Source organism: Arachis ipaensis, chromosome B10 (genome assembly GCF_059453495.1).
Source record: "Arachis ipaensis isolate K30076 ecotype BB chromosome B10, ASM5945349v1, whole genome shotgun sequence".
NCBI lineage: Eukaryota > Viridiplantae > Streptophyta > Magnoliopsida > Fabales > Fabaceae > Arachis > Arachis ipaensis.
The window spans coordinates 76,149,389-76,163,732 of NC_142435.1; the positions used below are offsets into that span (position 1 = coordinate 76,149,389).

The 14,344-nt window shown below is 35.7% G+C and overlaps 1 protein-coding gene across 1 annotated transcript; it reads left to right on the forward strand.

The window, feature by feature from the left end:
- The first annotated feature begins 9,122 nt into the window (after nt 1-9,122).
- On the forward strand, nt 9,123-10,810 carry LOC107621813 (formin-like protein 21b). The gene is made up of 6 exons (XM_021114153.2): nt 9,123-9,143; nt 9,402-9,500; nt 9,646-9,687; nt 10,308-10,376; nt 10,441-10,491; nt 10,566-10,810. Exons 1-6 carry the CDS (start codon nt 9,123-9,125, stop codon nt 10,626-10,628), a joined length of 345 nt encoding a protein of 114 aa, XP_020969812.2. The 3' UTR covers nt 10,629-10,810.
- The last annotated feature ends 3,534 nt before the right edge of the window (nt 10,811-14,344 follow it).

Sequence of the window (14,344 nt, forward strand, 5' to 3'; positions counted from 1 at the left end):
GCCCCCAACAGGCAACCCTTCCCGACTTGTGCGTGCGCACAGGGCTGTGCGTCCGCACAGGTCGTAATTCTTCATTGATGTGCACGCGCACAAGTTGTGCTAACGCTGCAGACAGAACGCACTCCCCTACCTATGCATGCGCACAGGTGTCTGTGTCCACACAGGTCAAGATTTTCACAGGGTGTGCATCCGCACAAGGGTGTGCGCTCGCATATATAAGAAATCATGAAATTATGCAACCTTGCAGAATTTTCAGATTTTTAACACCAACTTTGAATGATCATAACTTCCTCTACAAAATTCCAATTTTCACAAACTTTATATCGATTTAAAGGGTTTTAAAAGATCTTTAATTCTAAATAATTTTCAATCAAATTTGAAAACCGTGGCAAAAGTTATGATCAGACAAAGTTCACTAAAAATTCATTTTTACCAAAAATCACAAATCCCCAACTTCACCAAAATTCACAATTCAAAGCCAAACCAATCACACCCCAAACAATACCAAAACAACATCAAGGTCCATACCAAATATTTCTCAACCACTTCAACCCTTCAAGCATATAAACTATTTAATACTCACCTCATCCAACTCTGAATTCAATCTATCATCACATCCAATTTTCTTAATACCACCATTCCAATCCTAAACAACCATAACAATCTCATCATTCAATATCTCAATTTATCAACTCTTAAACAATCATCTCCACTTACCAACAACATGAATATGCATTCACAATCATCAACCATATCACAAACCTCCATCGACAACAATCTCACATTCATCATCAACCTTCTTAATAATTAAAATACCAATAGTCATCATCAAATCATATAATCATTAATATTCTTTATTCCAAACCACCACAATATTTTACATTAACTCTTTACCTTAAATTTCCATAATCCTCATTATCCACCAATATAACTAATCACCATAAATATTCATCAATACCCATAATTCCCAACAATCACCATCAACCACACTAATCCAATATAACCAACAATTACATCAATTCACATATAATTATTTATGCACCAACATCATTCAATCCTATTTTAGGGTCAACTAGCCTAAGTGTCTAGAAACATTACATATTATATAAAGGAAACCGAAACCATACCTTGGCCGATTCCCAAACGCTCCAAATACCAAAACGAAACCACCAAACTTGATCCAAAGCCTTAACCAACTCTAACAAACACCAAGGCTCAAACTAACAACACATATATCACCAAAATCAAAATCTAAGATACATAAAATAACTAAACACAAGTGTTTAGTGAAATCTTACCTTATCCAACGTGAGTAGGGGTAAAATCCATCAATTACCCGCTACTAGAGATCACCTAAACAAGCAAAACCACAAAATCTACTAAAAAACTAAACCCAAAAACGAACAGAACCTAGGGCACGAAACTGGAGCGTGAAGAGAGGGATCTTACCAAATTTCTTTAGATAGAAAGGAAGAGCTCGTCAAGAGCTTCACGTGGTCGTAAACGGCTCGTCAATCGGATGTCCGTAGCTCAAATTATCGCGAGTTGAAGTGGGGAGTAAATAGTGTTTTCTTCTTCCTCTTCTCCCCTCTCAATCTGATGTGTCTGTGTGTTTATGAGATGAGGGTTCATTAATGAACCCTTATATATGTTGGACTTGGGCCCAACTTGGGCCCGGTCCAACCCGTTAGCGTTTTTAGCTTGTTTGGCCAAACTTTGGGCCTTTAACGCTAATGCCCGGTTTTTCATTTCTAATATTTTTTCTAAGGTTTTTGACTGTTCTCACTTTTTCTCGCACAGAACCGGGCAGAATTAAACCGGTTTGATCGGTTCAACTGCTGGTTCACAGTTTTTCACGGTTTTTTGCAGAAAACACATTTTCTGACTCGGAAAGACCTACTGAGTCCAAAAATCATATTTAAATCCCCAAATTCTCATCCCAAATTTTTGGAAGCTAATTTGGGCATTTAAATTATTTTATTCGTGAAAACTCTAGTTCTTACACTAAGAGTACGCTTGGAGAGCTCTGCAACTATGGATTCTAAGTTAGAAGACTTCTGAGTATTAGATAGTGGGTTATTGTTGTTGGGACCACCATGACTGAAACTATTCTAATGGCCCTGATTGTTATTGAAATTTTGGTTCCTCTGTAGTTGATTTTTCCATCCAAAATTTGGGTGATTCCTCTACCCCGGATTACATGTCTTGGAAAAAGGATCATTATTGGAGGGTCTAGAGGAGTTGCCTACATAGTTAACCTGTTTAGAGGAAAACTGACTATAATAATAAGTCTCACCTTGAGGGAAGCTTCTACTCATGTGATAAGATGTATCTTGAGTATTAACGGGTGAGTCTTGCATTCCACTCAGGTGCTGGGTAATGGCATTGATCTATTGAGACATGGCCTTGTTTTGAGCAAGAATGGCATCCAAAGCATCCAATTCCATGACTTCTTTCCTCATAGAGGTCCTCTCAGAAGAATACAGGTACTGATTATTAGCAACCATTTTAATCAACTCCATAGCTTCTTCAAGGGTATTTTTCATATAGAGGGATCCGCCTGCAGAATTATCCATAGACATTTTTGCGGTCTTAGTGACTCCATCATAAAAGACCTCTAACTGAATCTAGTCTGAGAACATGTTAGGAGGACATTTTCTGAGCATCAACTTGTATCTCTCCCAAGCTTCATAGAGAGATTCACCCTCTCTCTGCCTGAAAGTCTGAACATCTGTCCTCAGCTTAGTCAGCTTCTGAGGTGGAAAGAATTTGGTCTCTTACTTGTTGACCAACTTATCCCAAGTATCCAAACTCTCCTCAGGCTGTGTATCCATCCACTGTTTAGCTCTATCCCGTACATCAAATGGAAAGAGGAGCAACTTATAGACATCAAGCTAAACCCCATTGATCTTCACAGTGTCACAGATCTATAGGAAATTAAAGATAAACAAGTTTGGGTCTTCTTGCGGGAGCCCATGAAACTGGCAATTTTGTTGCACCAGAGAGATGAGCTGAGGCTTCAACTCAAAGTTATTAGCAGCTACAAGTGGTACAACAAAGCTATTGCCACAGAAATTGGGACTAGAAGCAGTGTATGAGCCAGTGTCCTTCTTGGTTGCTCAGGCACATTATGAGCATTGAGAACATGTGGATTAACAATATTGTTATTGTTGTTAGGATCCATGGTGATCTCTTCAACTTCTTTCTCAAAGTTATCCTTGAGATTCTCAGTGGCTTTGTATGCTCTAGCCTACTATAAACATCTTCTTAAAGTCCTTCCTATCTCAGGATCAAAGTCAAGAAGAGGTTCTTTGTTCTTGTTCCTGCTCATAAACAAACAGAAAATAAGAAAAGGTGGGAATCTCTACGTCAGAGTGAAGAGAATTTTCAGGTAACTTGATTAAAAGAAATAAAATAAAACAGACTAATTAAATAGCACTAAAATTTTAAAAATTAATAAAGAAATTAAACAAACAATTTTGAAAATAATAAAGTGAAATAAGAAACAAATTTGAAAATTGAAGGGAAAATAAATAGGAAAAATAAACTAAATAAACCAAGGAGACACCAAACTTAATTTCAATAAATTAAAATGAAAATTTTGAAAATTTACAAGTAAATTTAATTAAAATTAAAGAAAAGAATGTCTAATCTAAGGAATCAAACAACAGGTACTTGTCAATCACAGTCAATCCCTAGCAATGACGCCAAAAACTTATTGCGGAATTCAAGTCCACAAACTAACTAGCAAGTGCACTGGGTCGTACCAAGTAATACCTCAGGTGAGTGAAGGTCGATCCTAAGAGGATTGATGGACCGAGCAACCTTGGTCAAATGATTCACTTAGTCAGACGTGCAGAAATTGGTGCTTTGGAGTTCAAAAACATTAAACAGCAATTCAATTATTAAGAAAGCAAATAGTAGATTTGGTGTGAAAAGTATGTGAGAGAACAGTTAAGGTTTCAAAGATGTTTATTTTCCAGATTAAGATTTCTTACCAACTATTTTAATTATGCAAGATTTAATTCATAGCAAACTGTAATTGACTAAACCCTAATTCCTTAGTGATTCAGTCTTCTCTAACCTAATCAACCACCAATTCATTGGTCACTCATTATAGATTAGAGGGTTAGGTTCAATTCTAGTTTATTAGCCACAAAAACCCTAATTATCCAAATGTAAGAGGATTATATGTCACGTATCCCGTTAAGTCCAGGCAATTAGTGATTTAGGAGGAATTTACTTTCAGTCTAGTATTCAAGTGAGATAACTTTTTCAAGACTCAACAAGAATTCAAGTACAACAAAAGTTATTTTCCAATATACTCAAATTCATAAGATGAAGAACGAAAGTAATCCTTGAAATTAAATCAATACATTAATTAAAATCGAGTGGCAATAGTATCAAACCATAGAATAAACAGAGCTCCTAACCTTAACCAAGGAAGTTTAGTTGCTCATGACTCAGAGAAAAGCTCGGGTTCAAAATTGCGTTCAGTGCGGAATGAAGTAGAAGAGAAGAGAGGAAGCCTAAGGGCTAAATCATTTCTCTTTTATATCTAACCTAATTTGATTTAAAAATAAAATAGAATAATCACTACTAAAACCCAAAAAATTGTGTTTGAGAATAAAAATAACTAAAACGAAATAAAATAAGATAAATTTGACCCAAATCTTACTAATGAAGCCCTTTCTTTAAAGTTGAATCTGCGCCCTACTGGTGCTAAACGTCAGAACCGGCATTTAGCACCCCCTGGGGGTAGTAGCTTCTAGTTGTTGCTGTCTTCCTGGCTCTGCGTTTAGCACCCCACGAGGCAGTGGCTTGGGCGCTGGTTACGAGGCACCTGGCACTAAATGCCGATTCGTGGCCTTTATTGCTGTGGTTCCAGAAGAAAAGTATAGACTATTATATATCGTTGGAAAGGTCTGAAAGTTGGCTTTCCAATGCTGCTATAACTGTGTCAATCAGACCTCTGTAAATCATGTTATGGTCATTGGAGTGGAAAGAGGTCAAGGTTAACAGCATCCACTTTCTTCCTTTTACTTTTGGACGAACTCTGTCAAACTCGCTCGAATCTTTCCTAAAATAAATAAAACCACAATGCGCCTCAAAGTAGCATCTAAATAGGCTTCAAACACTAAAATCTGAATAAAAGTCAATAAATTCATATTTAAAATAATAAGAAAATATAGAAAAGATGCTTACGCATCACGCGCGCGTACGTCTGACATGAAGTGCAGGATTTATTTAGAATTGCACATGCCAGCAATTTTGGACCTTTCTTGGGCCTAAATTAACTTAATTCTGAATGGAGAAAGACCAAGAATTGAAGGAGAATTGGAGGCAATTCAGCATACACACATTACAGTTAATTTGTAGCTAGTTTTTGTTCCTAAGTTCTAGAGAGAGGAACTATTCCTTCTCTCTAGGATTAGTGATGAGCGGATATTTTATACGCTTTTTGGTGAAATTTTCATGTAGTTTTTAGTATGTTTTAGTTACTTTTTATTATATTTTTATTAGTTTTTATGCAAAAATCACATTTCTGGACTTTACTATGAGTTTGTGTGTTTTTCTGTAATTTCAGGTATTTTCTGGCTGAAATTGAGGGACCTGAGCAAAAATCTGATTCAGAGGCTGAGAAAGGACCGCAGATGCTGTTGGATTCTGACCTCTCTGCACTCGAAATGGATTTTCTGGAGCTACAGAAACCCAATTTGCATGCTCTCAATTGCGTTGGAAAGTAAACATCTTGGGCTTTCGAGCAATACGTAATAGTTCATACTTTGCTCAAGTTTTGATGACACAAACTGGCGTCTAAACGCCAACTTTCTACCATTTTCTGGCGTTAAATGCCAGAACTGGCATAAAAGTTGGAGTTAAACGCCCAAACTGGCACAAAAGCAAAAGTTTAATGCCAGGAATAGTCTATGCACGTGAAAGCTTCAATGCTCGACCCAAACACCCACCAAGTGGGCCCAAAAGTGGATTTCTGCACTATCTATCCTAGCCTACTCATTTTCTGTAAACCTAGGTCACTTGTTTATTATAAAAACCACTTTTGGAGATTCATTTTGTACCTCATGACATTTTTACATCTGAATTTTGTATCTTCTACGGCATGAGTCTCTAAACTCCATGGTTGGGGTTGAGGAGCTCTGCTATGTCTCGATGGATTAATACAATTACTACTATTTTCTATTCAATCACGCTTGTTTCTATTCTAAGATATTCACTCGCACTTCAACATGATGAATGTGATGATCCGTGACACTCATCACCATTCTCAACCTATGAACGCGTGCCTGACAACCACTTCCGTTCTACCTTAGATTGAGTGTGTATCTCGTTGGTTCCTGGATCACGGGTTTGATTGCCTCTCCTGACAATAGAGCATTCAAATCTGTGAGATCAGAGTCTTCGTGGTATAAGCTAGAATCAATTGGCAGCATTCTTGAGATCCGAAAAGTCTATACCTTGTCTGTGGTATTCCGAGTAGGATCCGCGAAGGGATGACTGTAACGACCTTCAAACTCACAAATGTTGGGCGCAGTGATAGTGTGCAAAAGGATCAATGGATCATATTCCAACACTAGTGAGAACCGACAGATGACTAGCCCTACGAAACCCGTAGCTGGACCATTTTCACTGAGAGGACGGATGGTAGCCATTGACAACAGTGATCCACCAACATACAGCTTACCGTGGAAGGAGCCTTGTGTGCGTGAAGAAGAAGACAGTAGGAAAGTAGAAATTCAGAAGACAGAGCATCTCCAAAACCTCAACCTGTTCTCCATTACTGCATAACAAGTATTATTTAATCCATGTTCTTTTACTCATTCCAATTAAAACTGAGAATTATTATTGATATCCTGACTAAGAGTTACAAGATAACCATAGCTTGCTTCAAGCCGACAATCTCCTTGGGATCGACCCTTACTCACGTAAGGTATTACTTGGACGACCTAGTGCACTTGCTGGTTAGTTGTGCGGAATTGCAAAAGTGTGATTGTGATTTCGTGCACCAAGTTTTTGGCGCCGTTGCCGGGGATTGTTCGAGTTTGGACAACTGACGGTTTATTTTGTTGCTTAGATTAGGAAAAATTTTTCTTTTTGGTTTAGAGTCTTCTATTATTGTTTTTGGTTAAAATTTTAAAATCCTTATTTTATTTTTCTAAATTATTTTTGAAAATTTTTAAAACCAATAACTTCATAATTTAGTCTTCTATTTGAGTTTTGTTCCATATTTTAAGTTTGGTGTCAATTGCATAAGATTATTTTTCTTTCATTTTTTTTCGAATTATTAGTGCTCAGAGTACAGAAATTTTTAAGTTTGGTGTCCTTTGTGTTTCTGGTTTCTTAAAAATTTTTCAAAAGTTACTCTCAGCGTTCATCTTGATATTCAAAGTTTTCCTGTTTGTTTTCTTTGTTTTGATAAAAAAAATTATAAGTTTGGTGTCATTTTATTGTTTTTCTCTTTTCTCATTAAATTCAAAAATATCTTTCATATTTATTTAATTGAATATTTGAAAATTTCATTTAAAAATTCATATTTTTATTTTAAAAAATTTTTATTTTATCTTATCTTAGTTTTGAAATTTCAAAATTCAAAATCCCTTTCAAAAATCATATCCAAAGTTTTTCAAATCTTCTTAATTAAGTAATTATTTTAGTTTTTGAAATTTATATTTTAATTTCTAATTATTTTATTTTATCTTATTTCTTTTTTTATTTATTTGGTTTGATTTTAATTAAATAAAATAAAAAAATTAAAAATACATTTTATTTGCAATTCACGTCAATTCCCTTTTCTCCGTCACGGACCTAAGTGGAAATGAACAGTCCAGAAGGACTCTGGGGTCATATGCTAACCCCATTCACTACAAGAAAAATACCCATTCAGCTACATTTTTTTAAGCTACATTTGAAAAGTGTAGCCTATTTATAGAATAGGCTACGCTTTTCTCAGTGTTGCCTTTTTTTTAGAGAAAAGGAAACACAATTCTTGCATCATTTAAAAAGTGTAGCCTTAGGTATTATAGAAATCACTTATAAAGCGTAGCCCTATGTTAATATATATGGGTCCACTTTTTATATCAAAGGGAACGCTTTTTGAAGGTAGCCTATTTATTAAGTTTTGGGTATGCTTTTAAAATGATGCCTAATAAGCGCTTTTCCCTCTTTTTTTTTTCGATCCAAATTAAAGAAAACTCACAACACTTAGTGAAATTTTGGTTCCCTCCAAAGCTCATTATCCCCTTTATCCCCTTTCTGGAACCACATGAATCACAGCGCCTTTGTTCCCTCCAAAGCTCATCACTCATCATCGCGAAGAACCCTTGCTCATCACCCAGTCACCATTCACCGCCAGTCACCACCCACCACTCACTACATCGCTGCGCCGCTCACCAGCTCACACTCTCACCTGAGAAGGTATGTATCGATTTTCAGTTTGTTCTGTGAAATTTGGGAGGTTTTGGGTTCCACTTTTAGGGTTGTTAATTAGGGGTTTTACTGCATGAATGGTTTTAGCTTCCTGGTAGCCGAGAAGCAATCGCAGACCACCTACAATAATTCTCAATCTCATTCTCTTTGTCGCTCGTCATCTCACTTTTTATCTCATTCGCTCTCTCTTTGTCTCACCCTCTGTCTCACTTGTTCTTTGTGTATGGATTTTTCTTCTGTGAATTTTTGAAGGCTTTGGGGGTTTTATTTTTTGGGCTTTCTAATTTTATGAGTTTCTGCTTCTTGCTTCGTTAGGGTTTTCTTTTTCGTTTGAGAAGATTATTGGCCTCAAGTGTGCAAATTGTCGCCTCTTCAAACAGAGTTTATTATTTCTAACACCATTTGTGGTTTGTGTGTGCTATGAATTTACAGAGCTAATGCAGATAGAAGCCAGAAGATTGGAAATTACTGATCAATGGTTCTTTAAGCTCTTCCTTCTCATCACTGATATTGGATTCGTGCAGCCTGTGTCAGGCGCTGAATCTGTTCCAGGAAGGCAAAGTCAGTGGAAAGGATACAAAGACTAATGAGACTAAGGTTCATTCACAACTAGTGGTTCAAAGAATAATCCAGGATTATTGGTTACATACTTGTATTCATTGATTTGGTAGGTTAAGATGCCACTTCCTGATATGATGGTAAGCTGAAAATTGGTGTGAATAAGTTTTTTGATCATTCAAGATAGAAGAATTTATAATGAAAATATCATTCTTATGCATGTTGCTTTCTAGTAAATATTAGTGTTTTTTATTTACATAGAAGATGCTTATTGAAATTTGATTGACTTGTATATGTTCCTAAGGCCACCGATAATAGCTCTTGCCAGCAAATCTGAAATATCCACCTCGAACAATGTGGTTAAGTATTATCTAACATGTTAAAATGGATATTCTCAGGCTGCTGTGCTGGCTATGGATGAATCAATATTAGATGTAGATCAGGTGGAAAATCTCATTAAGTTTTGTCCTACCAAAGAAGAGATGGAACTTTTGAAGGTAAAGATTAACAAACTTATCATACTTAATTCTTACATCTTGTTTTGTCAGCTAAGGTCTCTCATTTGGCATCTGCTGTTACGGAAACATATCTTTTACTCTGGTTTGTTTGCTTTTCTAATTTTGATTCCCCTTGTTTATGAAGGGATACACTGGTGACAAAGAGAATTTGGGAAAATGCGAACAGGTGTGTACTAATTTGTTATAGCCATATCATTATTTATGATAGCTAATTTAGTGTAAATCTAAGTACTCAAAATTATATAGGATACTGTTTGTAGGCTCCATAACTAGGATCCGTCTACCAGCATTTGATTTCTTAGACCCTTTACTTACTTTAAAATCTGATAGGGAGTTGGGAGGAATGGTGGAGAAATGAAGTAGAGAAGAGAGGAAACTTATTTTAAGGGAAAAAAGAAAAGAAAAAACACTTGTTGGCATGGAAACTGGAAATTGCAAAATTCTGGGTATAAATAATTAGCTGCAAAGGTTAAAGAACCGAATACGGCAAGGCTTTGATTTTGGAAGTGAATCTAACATATGATAATGATCAATAAAATTGTGCAAGAAGTCTGTTTCCTTGGAAGGCAGCTCATATGAATTCAAGGTCTATATCACGTATAGTTACAGATTTGTTGTTGCCTGCTTGCTTCTAGAAAGAAAGAAGCAATTTATTACATGTCCCCGTTTTTCCTTTAGATGTTGGTTATAAAACAATTCTTTTGGTCTTTCCTAATGCAATATCATACTATGTATCTATAATCATATCCTTGTATATATTTGGTCATGTTTCAGTATTTTTTATAGCTGATGAAGGTGCCACGAGTAGAGTCAAAGTTAAGAGTATTCTCTTTCAAGATTCAATTTCTGTCTCAGGTATGGTGGTGCTTGCTATGTTTTTCTTTATGTTTGATTCAGTTATGCTTTTTTCTTTTTGCAGGTTACAGAATTTAAGAAGAGTTTAAAAACTGTGAACTCTGCTTGTGAAGAGGTACATTGTGCATGAAACTAACAAATTGTGTTATTGGTATTTCTTTGACCTCATGCATTTTCTCTTGGGAATAGGTCCGAAAGTCTGTCAAGCTTAAGATCATGAAGAAAATTCTTTTTTATTGGGTAATACATTAAATCAAGGAACAGCTAGGGGTATGTACTTTTTTCCTTTAAATGTTAATGTCCTTATCATTCTCTAGGACATCGTTCTAGCTCTCTCAATTTTCTATGTTTGGATAATCACAGGCCCTTCTTAATTTTTCAGCAGTTAAAATTTAATTTGATTCTGTTAGATCTTGTCTAACGTAAACTTACAGTTTATGGATTACTATTTATTTATTTAATTTATGCAAGATCCGTAATTGGATTCAAGTAGGATAGTCTTTTAAAGCTTACTGACACTCGTGCTTCTAACAATAAGATGACACTGATGCACTATCTTTGCAAGGTATAATAACAATTGCACTAAAGGAATATATCATTTGATCACTTATCTTCTTTCTATTTTGCTATTTTGGCTCTAGGTTCTAGCTGATAGGTCGCCTGGACTGCTCGACTTCCACTTAGACCTTGTAAGCCTGGAAGCTGCGACTAAGGTGATGATTTATGCTTGGTTGGAAAAAGAAAATTATTCAACTGCTAATTGCTAGTTTGGTTGGTTTATTGGTTCTGTTTCACTTTGTTCCCTTGTAAAACTAAGCACATATCTCCTCCTCTAACTTCTTGCAATGATATGTGTGTCACTTCCGTTTGTTTGTGGCTCAAAATTGTTTGTGCAATTCTGGTTGTTGTATTTCTGATTTTGTGCACTTCCGTTTGCTATGGCTGAAAGTTATATTGCTATTTTTGGTTCTTTTCTTTTCACCATGAACTAGAAACATGGGATGACTTGGTATATATGAATTTTTCCCTATTTTTTTATTCATCTACCGATAAAAAGCAAATAATACTAGCTATGGTTATAGACTTATAGTATTAGTATTTTCAAATTAAAGTTATTAGTTTTAATTTAAAAAAAATGTTACAACAGCAGATATAGTATGTATAACATGATAATAATATATTAAAATTTTAGTTTTTAGGTGCTAGTCCTAATCATGTTCTATATGTTGCTGCTGCATGTAGTAGTAGTTCGAGGAGTAATAATTCAAGATTGGCTTGTGTAGGAGAGTTTAACTTTTCAAATGTGAAGAGAATAGGGAAACTTTGTGGCAACAGTTCTGATTTTGGCATTGTGGTGGGAGGCAGGGGATTTTTGTCTAGCTGCTAGGGTGATGATTTTTTAAATTATAGCTCTTTATCTTACGGTTTATAGCTTATACTTTTTTTATCTTTGAATTCTAATTTTGGATTTGTGAAACACTACTATGCATTGGTGAAACTTGTACACGGTACAGAAAGGATTAATGATATCAGTCATTGATAGTTTTGAGTTTGGTTTTTTAATTTTTATAATCGCGAATGTCATTATAAATATTTTTCTAATTACTTTTCTATATAATTATGCAGGATAATATTGAGGATGATGATAATGAAGATTAAGTTGATTATTATTATGGTTTATTGGCTAAGATAGAGTAGTGTTGGGAATGGATACATGTATAGTTGACTAATGACTTTTATTAGAAGATACTTATGTAGGATATAATATTTTAATTTTTTATAGAGTATTAGTAGTAAATTCTAAGTGATATCATAGTTATTTTGATATGGCTATGTTTATTTTAATATGAGATGTATGACTATTTAAAATTAACATTATTCTAGTAATTTTGGATCATTATTATAAATATATTTTGGTTACAGATAATTTTTATTATTTAAAAAAATTATTTAGTATAATTATGTATTTATTTTTATTTTATAATATTTAACTCATTTAATTAAAAATGCAGAATTATTATTATTATATATATATATATATAATAAAAAAAATAATAAGGGACCTAAGGCTACACTTATATACAGTAGCTATAGTATACACAAAAAAAAACGAGGGACCTAAGGCTACACTTATAAAAAGTAGCCATGGAATATAATGTGGCTACGCTTGACAGGTGATGCAATAGTGTTGAAAAACGTAGCCTATTCTAGTAAAAATGGAAACTGAAAAGCGTAGCCTTTGGTCCTGCACAGCATCAGTTGAAAAGTGTAGCCTATTCCCAAACGCCAAAAGCGTAGCCCTTGGTGCAGAAAAGCGTAGCATTTGAGAATAGGCAACGGCCGAATAGGAATCACCCCAAAAAGCGTAGCCGTAGCCTAAGGCATCATTTTTTTTCACTTTTGGCTACACTTTTCAAGTGTACCTGAATGGGTATTTTTCTTGTAGTGATTACGGCTGCATATGGGAGTAGCATCTGTATACCTCCCATCAAAGCAAGCAGTTTTGAGCTAAATCCTCAGCTCATAATCATGGTGCAGCAAAATTGCCAGTATTTCGGTCTTCCACAGGAAGAACCTACTGAGTTTCTGGCATAGTTCTTACAAATTGCTGACACAGTACATGATAAAGAAGTGGATCAGGATGTCTACAGATTATTACTATTTTCATTTGCTGTAAAAGAACAAGCTAAGAGGTAGTTAAATAACCAACCCACAGCAAGTATAAGAACATGGAAACAGTTGTCAAACAAATTCCTGAATCAATATTTTCCTCCAAAAAGGATGACACAGCTAAGGTTGGACATCCAAGGCTTTAAATAAGAGGATAATGAATCTCTCTACAATGCCTGGGAGAGGTACAGGGGGATGCTAAGGAATGGACCCTCTGAAATATTCTCAGAGTGGGTGCAGTTAGACATCTTTTAGTATGGGCTTACAGAAAAAGCTCAAATATCTCTAGATCACTCAGCTGGTGGATCTATACACATGAGAAAGACAGTTGAAGAGGCTCAAGAGCTCATTGATACAGTTGCTAGAAATCAGCATCTGTACTTAAGCAGTGAGTCCTCCCTGAAAGAAGAGGCTAAAGCAGTATCCACTGAACTTAGTCCTCATGAACAAGTTGCTGAACACAATCAGCAATTGCTTATTATAACAAAACAGTTCGCAGAATTCAAGGAGATGCTCCAAGATACTAAAAATGCTAACCAGAATATGGAAGCACAATTGGATCAGACAAGACAGCAGCTATCTAAATAGATAACAGAAGAATGCCAAGCTGTTCAATTAAGGAGTGGGAAGACAATGAATGTCTCAACTCAAAGCAGCAGAAAGCCAAGAAAGGAACAACTGATAGAGGATGACCAACCCACTACCCAAAATTCTTCTAAGGACAGTAAGAGCCCAGAAAGGAATGATTCTGGCGGTCAAACGCCAGAAAAGGGTAAGAAAGTGGCGTTAAAAGCCCAATGGGTAGCCAAATCAGGCGTTCAAACACCAGAAAAGGGTGGCAATCTAGCGTTAAACACCCAAAAAGTACCCAATCCTGGCGTTCAAACGCTAATAGGGGATCAAACACCTACAAGTGTTGATAATAACCCCCTTAAGCAGGCTTCTCCAACCACTTCTGTAGGAAATAAACCTGCAGCAACCAAGGTTGAGGAATACAAAGCCAAGATGCCTTATCCTCAGAAACTCTGCCAAGCGGAACAGGATAAACAATTTGCCCGCTTTGCAGACAATCTCAGGACTCTTGAAATAAAGATCCCGTTTGCAGAGGCACTTGAGTAAATACCCTCTTATGCTAAGTTCATGAAAGAGATCTTAAGTCATAAGAAGGATTGGAGAGAAACTGAAAAAGTTTTCTCACTGAAGAATGCAGTGCAGTCATTCTGAAAACCTTACCAGAGAAGCTTAAAGATCCCGGAAGCTTTATGATACCATGCACATTAGAGGGTACTTATACCAAG

Coding starts and splice junctions, on each gene's coding strand:
- LOC107621813 (XM_021114153.2), top strand. CDS start 9,123: ATGCCACTTCCTGATATGATG. Junction 9,144..9,401: donor TGCCACTTCCTGATATGATG/GTAAGCTGAAAA, acceptor GGATATTCTCAG/GCTGCTGTGCTGGCTATGGA. Junction 10,377..10,440: donor AGATTCAATTTCTGTCTCAG/GTATGGTGGTGC, acceptor TTCTTTTTGCAG/GTTACAGAATTTAAGAAGAG.